Genomic DNA, 11,984 nt, shown 5'->3' with positions numbered 1-11,984 from the left:
ATACTGGGGATAAACTGAAACATAAGTATAATGAAGGGCTTTGCTCAAATCCGTCTCCATTCACTCCACTATTTTATAACCCAATTTTTTCCTCCAGGACAAAATTCGCTATCTTTCAGATGGTGGTTATACAATGACTTTTTCGATATCAATAGCCTTACTCCATTTGGCAAAATCATCACTTGGGAGGATCTAAGATCCAAATACTCTATTCCTCTGCGGGAACATTACCGTTACTTGCAACTCAGCCATTTTATCCAAAAACACAGAGGTAAAACATCCAATCCAAAGACCTTTTTTGAATATCTCTGCGCTCACCCCCATGATAAGGGACAAATATACTTGATTTATGCTCATTTACGCTCTTATGCCACTCCAGACAAGCATAAATATATGGAACGATGGGAAACGAGACTTCATAAGGTGCAGGAGAAGGCACAATGGGAACTGGCTCTTGACAATATCAGGAAGGCGTCCATTAATACATTTATTAAGGAAAATGCTTATAAGCTATTATACGACTGGTACCTCACTCCAGCAAAGCTCAACCGAATATGTCACTCTGAACCAACCTGCTTTAGAGGCTGTGATGTAGTGGGCGATGAACTGCACATGTGGTGGGAATGCCCGCTAATTTCTGATTTTTGGAAATAAATATTTGCTTGATATCCTCAATAATTGGATCGCACCGGATCCTTGGCTTGGCTTCAGTTCCCTATCAGGTCCTGCTAGCTGCTGATTGGTTCCTGTCCTACAGTGCAGTCAGCTGAGAGCCGCCGGCTGGAAGAGAAGGGAGGGATTATTAGGGTTTTTGCAGAAATATTCAATAAATCAGCCTGAAACACTACTTTTTTAAGCACAATTCTTCTATATCTAAATGAGTATAATGCACTGGTACGTTCTTATTTTTCACACAAAGTGTCTCCTTTAAACTTTAAACGTAGATTTTGGAGGAAAAAAAAGATATGGAACATGGAAAGTAATTGAAAAAAGTCTTTATTTCTGGAGAACAATCTGAAAATAACTGAACTGAAAAAGTATTTGGAAGGTGAACAACCCCTTTAACCCAAGTGTGGGCTGCCCATGTACAGCAGTAGGGGTCGCTGAAAATGCAAACTGTATATATTACACTTTCCCAAAGGAAAGACGGGGTTGCTGATGGTGCCCCAACTTATTGAGGCTACATACTGTACCTGGAATAATCCACGCAAGTGTTTAGTGAAGGGGACGGTGCCAGGGGAAGGGCAGAGACTTCCATAACATAGGGAAATGCTACAGTTGCACACAACAAAGGCAAAGAGGAAACAACTCGCTGATTTGTGCTCCTATTATTGTTCTACAAATTGCAACAGAAGTTTCCTTTCTCCTGTCATTGCATCATTATAGAGGAAAGAAACCAGAGAAGCTGCTTCCTCATTGGCAGGGAGTCTTATGGCTCCGCCCCCAGTCATGCATTTATTCAGGTGTTGGCAAGTGCAGCCTCAGCATCTCTCTGACAAGTCTCAGCAGCATCGCCGGCTCCCAGCAACCATGAGGCAGAGCAGCAGCCGGCACCCAGTAGAAGTGCAAGGGATCGCACTCATGCACCATGGCAACCACAAGGTTAGACGCGCTATAAAGGGGATCTAAACCCAAATGTTAATTTTAAGCAACTTTCCAATACACAGAATATTCAGTAAGGTGTCATTGCATTTGCTATTGAAAGCAGTATCTATCTGCCCCTTGCCATCCTCTGCACTGCTGGTTCTACCGGTAGAAACAACATAGCAGGCATTAGCTGGTTAACAGACCTGAGCAGGCTGACTTCTGCCAATGCTTCAAGAGTCAGAACCAGCAGTACAGAAAGGGACGGGCATTGATTTCAATGGCAGTTATGCTGACAACTTACTTTACATACATTGAGCATTTCTATTGAGTGTATATTAAAAGGTGACTGGTTTTTAAGGGATATCTATCTATCTATCTATCTATCTATCTATCTATAATATGTCTATCTGTCTGTCAGTCTGTCTGCCTATCTACATCTCTGTTCATCCATTTACTTGTTTGTCTATCAATGTCTCTCTCTTTCTATCTAGCTATTATCTGTCTATCTATCTATCTATCTATCTATCTATCTATCTATCTATCTATCTATCTATCTATCTATCCTCTATCTATCTATCTATCTATCTGTCTGTCTGTCTGTCTGTCTGTCTGTCTGTCTGTCTGTCTGTCTATCTATCTACCTACCATCTAACTATCTGTCATCTATCCTCTATCTATCTGTTGTCTATCTATCCGTCATTTATCTATCTATTCTATCTATCTATCTATCTATCTATCTATCTATCATCAATTATCTATCTATCTATCTATCTATCTATCTATCTATCTATCTATCTATCTATCTATCTATCTATCTATCTATCATCAATTATCTATCTATCTATCTATCTATCTATCTATCTATCTATCTATCTATCTATCTATCTATCTATCTATTATCTATCTATCTATCTATCTATCTATCTATCTATCTATCTATCTATTATCTATCATCTATCTATCTATCTATCTATCTATCTATCAAATCTATCTATCTATCTATTCTATCTATCTATCTATCTATCTATCTATCTATCTATCTATCTATCTATTCTATCTATCTATCAATTATCTATCTATCTATCATCTATCTATCTATCTATCTATCTATCTATCTATCTATCTATCTATCTATCTATCTATCATCTATCTATCTATCTATCTATCTATCTATCTATCTATCTATCTATCTATCTATCTATCTATCTATCATCTATCTATCTATCTATCTATCTATCTATCTATCTATCTATCTATCTATCTATCTATCTATCTATCTATCATCTATCTATCTATCTATCTATCTATCTATCTATCTATCTATCTATCTATCTATCTATCTATCTATCTATCTATCTATCTATCTATCTATCTATCTATCTATCTATCTATCTATCTATCTATCTATCTATCTATCTATCTATCTATCTATCATCTATCTATCTATCTATCTATCTATCTATCATCTATCTATCTATCTATCTATCTATCTATCTATCTATCTATCTATCTATCATCTATCTATCTATCTATCTATCTATCTATCTATCTATCTATCATCTATCTATCTATCTATCTATCTATCTATCATCTATCTATCTATCTATCTATCTATCTATCTATCTGTCTATCACAACCACCCTTTTTTCTATCTGTTTATCTGTCTGCCTATCTACCTATCTGTTTATCCATTTTCTTGTCTGCCTATTGATCTCTCTCTATCTATCTATCTATCTATCCCTCGTTTTTCAAATATTTTATTGAAGTTTTACCATAAAACAAGCAGAATCAGACAAGTCCTCAATAAATAGGGACATATCAAAGGCAATAGTTTAACAAAACTATTAAACAAATAAATCAAACTGTGATTGCAGACTGTAAGCTAACATATATATATATACACACACACACACACACACATATACATATATATATATAAATATATACATACACACACAGACATAGATACACCCAGTGGACATAAATGAAACTAGAATGAAAAAGACCATTGTTTCCATAAATTTGCACAGAATGAAATAAAATTAAATATGGAGGAACTTATAGATTTGATCTTTGTTTTTGGAGTCAAATGACTCAAAATAGAGTGACCATGTATTTTTAAAATATTGCCTCGACTTGGTGTGATCAGTTTTAGCCTTCATAGCTTCCTGCCAGCTCAGTTGATTAAGTAGTGAAATGATATCTGGTATAAGAGGAGAATCATTCTTGAACCAATGGTTGAATAAGGCTTTCTTGGAAGCAGCCATAAATAAACCAACCAAATTCTTAGTTCCTTGAAATATTGGATCAAGACTAGGTTTTGAGAAGAGCTTATTGTCATCAACATGCAATAAAGCAAAACTAGGGGATAACGGAAAATTAGTTTTCATCTTACAATTCAAAAATCTCGAGACTTCACTCCAAAAAATACTTAACTTAGGACAGGACCAGAGATAATGGAATAAATCAACACTGTGTTCTTCACATTTAGGGCAATAAGAATAAGATCTGGAGGACTCATCTTTTGCATACATTTTCCCATAGCCTAAATGAACACGTTTAAACTGCTGAACTCTCCAGCTCTCAGAGAGAATCATATTGTTATAATCATATATAGATTTAACAAGAGGGAGAAGAAGAAATTCAGACCATTTAGAGGATATTCCTAATAAAGGATGGTTATCCACCCGACATACATCCTGAAATCTGCTAGAGAGTGAATCAATGTTTATACTAGAAGGATGTGCCATAAATTCCAACAAAGCTTCAGCCAACCAGTGATCAGACACAGCAAAATTGTTCTTATCAGGAATCAAGGAAAGACCACGTTGGCATGCTAGATAATAATATCTATCAGCTTCAAGTAACCCAAATATTTCTTGCCAAATACTTCTCTGGCCAGGAGATTAGAGTCATATCAATGGGGTGTATCTATCCCTCTATCTATCTATTCAGGAAAGAAACGGGTGGCCCAGACCTGCTCCCTGCCCAAATTCAGTGTTCCTGTCCCCTGAGACAGCAGCCCAGTGGGCCCTGGGCCCCCCCAGTCCAACCCTTTATCTATCATCTATCTGTCCATCCATCTATCTTTCTATCTATCTGTTCATTTAGCTCTAGTTCTAGCTATCATCTATCGGTCTGTCTATCTCTATGCACCATGCATAGTAACCAGCAGCATAACATTATAACTATAATAACTGAGTATTGTTTTCTACCTGCAGACGTACATGTTCTCTGTGCTTTGGTCGGACCACAACAAGGTGCTCATTTACAGAACCGTCGAAGAGTTTAAAAAATTCCAGGTAAATGCCCTTTGGGGGGTTTAGTTCTACTGCAGCAGGTTCAAATCTGAATTATCTTCCCAAAAATGTATGTACAACCCCATCCCCACCCACAACCCAGAATAAAGCACTGATAAAGGTTCTGAGTCACTGTGTGAATGAAGTAAGCAGGTAGGTAGGCAGAAAGATGTTTTATAAATAAATGTTAATAATATATTATATATAGAAAAGGTGGAACTGGATGGATCTGTGTCTTTTTTCAACCACATCTACTATGTTATACTGCAATTCTGATACACATTTCTGGAGGGGGTCATATATTCTTCTATAAAGTATTTTATAAATTTTGAATGTACTCCACCCCCCGCTGCTCACCATTTCTGTGGTTGCTAGGGTCTCATTAATCCTAGCAACCAGGTAGGGGATTCAATGACAGGCTGGGGAAAGGTTTGATGCAAATTGTAGAGATATTTATTATGTGGTTGTTACTGAAAGAATTGTATTTCTGGGCTTACAATCTCCTTAATATAACATGGGAGGTCTTTAAGAGGTAGTAATGGTAAATAAAACAGGTTCTAAACCTTGGGGTTGGATTATGGATAATAACATGTGGCATTATTGTCCTGCCTTATAAATACAAAGGATTAACAAACAGTTTTCTCCTCCATCACAGAAAGAGCTGAAGAGGAAATTCCCATTAGAAGCCGGAGCAATGAAAAAATCAGAAAGGACAATCCCCAAGCTTAAAGGTAACACTGAGATCTGGGATCCGCTTATATTACAGGTATGGGATCCGCTATCCGGAAACTTGTTATCCAGAAAGATCCAAATTACGGAATGCCCCTCTCCCATAGACTCATTTTTATCTAAATAATCCAAATTTTAAAACATTATTTCCTTTTTCTCTGTAGTAATAAAACAGTAGCTTGTACTTGATCCCAACTAAGATATAATTAACCCTTATTGGAAGCAAAACCAGCCTATTGGGTTAATTTAGGGGCAAATTCATCAAGGGTCGAATTTCGAGGGGTTAAATCCCTCAAAATTCGACTGGGGAATAGAATCGAATAGGCAATTCGGGCGAATTTACGCGCTGGCGAATAGTCGAATAGGCGCTCGATCGAATATTCGCTCGAAGGATTTTCATTCGATCGAATGCCTTTTTATTCGATCAAAAACTTGGAAAACAAGCCTATGGGACTTTCCCATAGGCTTTTAAAGCAATTCGGTAGGTTTTAGGTGGCGAAGTAGGCAGTCGAAGTATTTTTAAAAGAGACAGTACTTCGACTATCGAATGGGCGAATAGTCGCAGCGTTTTTGCGCTCGATCCAGTACTTCGACCATCGAATGGCGAATAGTCGCAGCGTTTTTGCGCTCGATCTATTCGAATCATTCTACTCAGACGAATTTACGCCGATTCGATAGTCGAGGAGCACAAAAATTTGAAGTTTTTTTACTTCTAATCCTTCACTCGAAGTTAGTGAATCAGCCTCTTAATGTTTACATGATTTTCTAGTAGACTTAAGGTAAGAAAGTCCAAATTACGGAAAGATCAGTTATCCGGAAAACGAGCATTCTGTATAACAGGTCCCATACCTGTATTATCAAGGGGTTCTGGGTATCCGGGACTTCCCTTCTGCATGTGGGGTGGTGTTAGTACAGGAAAATATATCTCTAGCGCCATCTAGCTTGTCTCGCAGGCTGCACAGTATTTGTACAGTATTGCCAGTAGATGGAACTGTTCACTAAAATCTATATATTTTTACCCTTCATTTTCTACTGTGACGTTACTGTAGTCTAATAAATATATTATTGATCTTGTTTCAGATGCTTTACATGGCAGCTCCAAGAAAAAGGACTCCAGAAAGTACTTAGAGAGACTGCGACAGCTGGAAACCTACTGCCGGGCGTTGCTAAAGCTTGACGGCAAGATCTCGCAGTGCCCCCTCGTGGTGCAGTTTTTTACCCTGCACAATAATGACTTGAATCCATCTTTCCCAGAAAACAGGTAATGCTGATTACCCAAGAACGAGGTCATTTTATTACTTCTCATAGAGAACTTGCACCAACCGTTTCATTGTGGAATCTAAAACAAATTATGTGGGGGGAGGGGGGGACTTTTATTCTTGCCCTCCAAATTTACAGTATAGAGCCACATATGGCTTTTGATGTCCTCCTCTGGTATAAATGGGCAACATCATGATGTACATTGTAGATATGCTTGTACATTCGTCCTGATTGGAGAATCATCCCGCATAATGATTAATTTATTATGCAGGATCATTCTCCGATTAGAAACCTTGCGGCATATTTTACAGAAAGCTCCTCTGCATCCACATGTTGTTCCCCTCTACATCATCCCCAAATCTAGCCCAGCATTCAGACCATTGTATGTGTACCTCCTACTTTTCATATTACATTCCGATGCTGATAATTCTCCTCCTAAATAATATTGCTATTTGAGCTATATGTCAGGTTGACACCTAGGGGCAGATTTACTTAGGGTTGAATATCGATATTCGACCGTCTAAGTAAAATCTTTCGACTTCGAATATCGAAGTCGAAGGATTTACCATCGACTATGAACGATTCGAAGGATTTTAATCCATCGATCGAAGGATTTTCCTTCGATCAGAAAATTTTTAGGAAGCCTATGGGGACCTTTCCCATAGGCTAACATTGATGTTCGGTAGGTTTTAGGTGGCGAAGTACTTGGTCGAAGTTTTTTTTAAAGAGACAGTACTTCGACTATCGAATGGTCGAATAGTCGAACGATTTTTAGTTCAAATCGTTCGATTCGAAGTCGAAGTTGAAGGTCGAAGTAGCCAATTCGATGGTCAAAGTAGCCAAAAAAATCATTTGAAATTCAAAGTTTTTTTTTATTCTATTCCTTCACTCGAGCTAAATAAATGTGCCCCCTATCTTACCACCCTGTGTTTGATAGACAGCTTTGTCCAACTGTCAACAGTGGCATATTTACTTTAAATATGCACCAAAATCCAGGATTTGGTTTGGGATTCGGCATTTTTCAGCAGGATTCAGATTCAGGCCAAATCCTTAAGGCTGGCCAAACCGAATCCGAACACTAAAACGCAGCCACATGACAGTTGCACCACTGCAATGTACTATATATAGTGGTTTCATTCCTCATGCACTATCCTGAATTGGCCTGACCTTTCCACTAAACAAATTGACATTATTGGGAGGAAAAATACACATATTCTGTTTCAGGGAGTGTGAAGCCAGTGTTCAATGTCACTACGCCCAAATATTATGCACAGGTGAAACCGTAGGTCCTATTTTTATTGCATGATGCGAGTGGTTTGCCAAGAGATCTTTTGTATCTTTAAGGAAAGGAAACATCAATACTTTGTTGTTTACATGGCGTAATATTAACTGAAAGAACTTGTTATTGTGTTTGTTCCAGTCTGGTGATAATGCCTTCAGACAGCAAGGAAGAGAAGAGCATCTGCCCGAGTCAGAATTTTAATGTCTCCGGACCCCTCGTCTCCTTGACTTATCGCTGCACTGCTGACTTTGAAACGGTTGACCTGAAAAATAAGCCATTCACTGCAAAGCAACATGAGTTGCTGGATGTGTTAGTGAAAGAGAGCACAGGTGCGTTCCTTGTACTAGACCTTAGCTAATCAGGAAGGATTGGGCTAGTAAGAAGAAGGCCACATCTAAATGTAGGGTGGCAAGAAAGTAAGAGAGCAATAGTCAACCTCCAGTCTTGAAAATTTTAGGTTTCAACCCCCCTTCGCAGCTTTTACTATGGAAAGTTAAATTGACATCCTTGTTCAGCTGGTCACACCACTAATGACATCAGACATCCTTGTCCACTTGGCCGACTTCTTGTCTAATTTTTTATTAAGGGAGACAATAAGAAAAATTGTGACCACAATTGCTCCTTAGACAAGGCTAAATTGTCAATATAGATGACTATATACATGGGTCCATATTGCCTAGTGGCATGATCACTTTTGAATCTTCAATCAATAGGCTATGTATGGACCAAAACAATAGCACCCTAATCAATCATTTATCTGGGCAGATATTGATTATGATGTCAGGGGGGGGGGTCAACAACGAGACTTGGGTGTTATCCTTTCCTGGTTGCTCTGGATAGACATCTAATGTGATGAAATCTTTGACCCAGGGGTCAACAACTTGTGTAGCATTTCCATACATTCATGCCTATTTATATGCTGAGTCAATGCGTTTCCAGGGAAAAAGGAAACAACTGCATACTCTTGTAGTTAGTCTTGGATGCAGTCTAATGATACTCCTTTTACAGGGTGGTGGCTGGTTGAGAATGAAGATCGGCAAATTGCTTGGTTTCCAGCACCTTACTTGAAAGCCCACAGAAATACTGAAGATGTCTGCGGAAACCAAGAATGTCAAGATCAAGGTAGGTTCAAAGCTCTTGTTGGAACTCATGGTTTTAGCAAACACAAAGTGGAGAGAGCCAGTTGTTGTAAGACTTGCTATTGGCCAATAGATGGCCAAGGATGCTGCCAATTGTCGTTTAGGACAGCCCTGACATGTTTGGTTAAGACACTTGGCTCAGGGGTTCCATCTTCATTGCTTCATCCTACATAACACCTCAGGTAGACCATCAGTCTAGGATTCCTCACTCAAATTTACATGTTTTTACTTCACAGGAACCTTCTGTGTTGTACTGAAAGCCTATGAGGCCCAGAACTCTGATGAAATGCCCGTTAGTATTGGCGTCATTGTGGAAGTTTTGGAAAAATCTGACAATGGCTGGTGGCTGATCAGGTAAGATCATCTTGGTTGCCCAGACCAACCACCAAATATTGTTATAAGAAATTGTTAGCACACATCCAATACAGGAGATAAGTAATTAAAATGTGTTGAATGCTACATTACTCCAGGTACAACAAGAGGTCAGGATATATCCCATCCATCTACCTAAAGCCATACAGAAATCCTTGTGAGAAGTTCCAGAACATTCTTGGCCGAGACATGTACATTTCTACTCCAAATCTCTATGAAAGGCAATATGAAATCAAGAAGGAGGATAGAGACCGGTCTCAGTCTGTCGGCGACGCATCAGTCACATCCAATAACAGGTCTTCCGTGGCTTCCGATCTGGATAGTTCAAGTTCACCCTCAGTCTCGGACGGGGAGTCATCAGCAGATGGCTCTAACACCTCTCTGTCAGCCATTGAGCCAGCTTTTTGTGCTCCTAAAATTCCCGCAAGGCCAAAAGCAAATGAAATTTTCCAGAATTGTAGCACCGTGACCAAACGCACTGTGCAAAAAATTCTTGTGCAGAACACATCTCACTGAGGTTCTGGTGGAGATTCAACTGGCAAGGGGCAAATAATTGTCTGTCTGACTATAGATCATCTTGGCAATAGAATTTTGCTGAAGTGAAATCGATTGAGGATCTCTGCGGTAAATGCAAGGTCTATTTAATGCCCATTGTTGGCATGAATCTAAGAAGCGGTAAAGCTTTAAATGTAGTAGAATTTTCTCTACCCTGATGATTACACCTGGCCAATAACAGTGATATGACGTGGGGTTTCTAAAGGGCATTATAATTATGTATCTATATATATTTAGTAGCAACCCACACACACACACACACTCTTGGGCCAGCAATATCAGAAAGGCTTTGGCCTTCTGGAGACAATGGTGGTTGGTTTTGTGCCCATCAAGATAAGGAAAAACATAAGGCAGATGGATGCCTAGAGTACCATGGTAGGTTGGAGAGAAGAAATAGTACTATTTTAGGAACAGTTCTTCATGACCCCAGGGATAGGTAACTAGCTCCATTGCAAAATTACAACCAGTAACCATAAAACAACTGGAAGGTGGTATTTTTCACATTTGTCTAATGTCTGCCTGTCTCATTTGGTGGTGCCCCTTACTATGAGTAATAGAAGAAATCTAAATGGGGTAGACTGTATAGCTGGTGTTGCTTTGGGTGGCCGGGTCTTTCTACTGATGACTATGTACTTTGTATCAAGGTATTATTATTATTATTATTTTTTATATATACTGTATATTTTTTTTAAATATATTCACATTTAAGCACATATATCTAACAAATGCATTATTTTATATACCAGTGGCATAATTAAGCAAATGGTAATAAAAAATTATAGAATCACTAAAGCCTAAGCCATCAGCCCAGTAAGGAGAAATCTGATTGGCTGTGTGCAGTATAATTATAAGCACCAATAAAATGGCAAGTGTATGGTTTTTAGTAACAATACAATTATTTAATAGCTTTCATTAAGCAGCTGGGGGCACTGTCAGTACTTTTCTATATATATATATATATCGATGTAATGATGGAACTCGCTCTCATCGTGATTTCTACAATCAGAAATAAAACCGTTTTAAAATATTCTTTCCGTTTGTTCTTGGAAATCTCTCCCTATGTACATGTGCTTATCTCGCAGCAGTCTCTCATCTGAGAACACCAGTATGAGAAAATAAATGAGAGTATGTGGGGAGTGAAATCTATGGCAATATACTATAGTTGAATAAATATTTATTAGACAAATATAAACAAAATATGGAACTTTCTGGCACCACCCCCCCCATCCACTGCTAACACCCCAGAGTTGGGTTGATGTGAGGAAACTCAAAGGTTATGCACAAGCTCTTGTTTGTATTTATTACCCCTTCCAGAGGTTGTCGGGATTTTTTTACATTTAAACACCCCCCATGTGCCCCAGCATTTTTAGTTCAACTTCAAAAAACTGTTAGCCTACTATAGTTTTAGGGGTAATCAGGGCCGGATTTACATAGTGGTCTCCCCTAGGCACATCCTCCAGGGGGACAGGAGCAATGGGGATTGGCGCACGGAAAATTAAAAAAATTATTGTATCTCCAGCGCATCCCCAGTGTTTTTGAACCAATGTGGGTGTTGTTGGGCAGCATGCCGCCCCCCTAAAATGCTGCCGCCCTAGGCCCGGGCCTAGGTTGCCTTTCCACAAATCCGCGCCTGGGGGTAAACAGAGCAGCAAATCAGCCTACACCCAAAATTTACATGCATTCTGGAATCCAGTTCACTACAGCCAGCCCCCAAATCTTTCTGCTTTCTTTGGTGTATCCCTTTATCATTACCTTCCCCCT

The 11,984-nt window shown here is 38.9% G+C and overlaps 1 protein-coding gene across 1 annotated transcript; it reads left to right on the top strand.

Annotated features, from left to right (window-relative positions):
- Positions 1–1,030: 1,030 nt before the first annotated feature.
- noxo1.1.S (NADPH oxidase organizer 1 S homeolog) lies at positions 1,031–11,140 on the top strand. The gene is given in 9 exon segments (XM_018239313.2): positions 1,031–1,602; positions 4,809–4,889; positions 5,542–5,617; positions 6,696–6,876; positions 8,296–8,486; positions 9,166–9,279; positions 9,533–9,650; positions 9,767–10,166; positions 10,168–11,140. Coding segments are annotated over 9 exon segments (1,386 nt in total). The 5' UTR covers positions 1,031–1,431; the 3' UTR covers positions 10,222–11,140.
- The last annotated feature ends 844 nt before the right edge of the window (positions 11,141–11,984 follow it).

The sequence above is a fragment of the Xenopus laevis genome, chromosome 9_10S, assembly GCF_017654675.1.
Source record: "Xenopus laevis strain J_2021 chromosome 9_10S, Xenopus_laevis_v10.1, whole genome shotgun sequence".
Lineage (NCBI taxonomy): Eukaryota > Metazoa > Chordata > Amphibia > Anura > Pipidae > Xenopus > Xenopus laevis.
The sequence above is the reverse complement of the archived record's forward strand: the minus strand, read 5'-3'. Positions and strand labels throughout refer to the sequence as shown.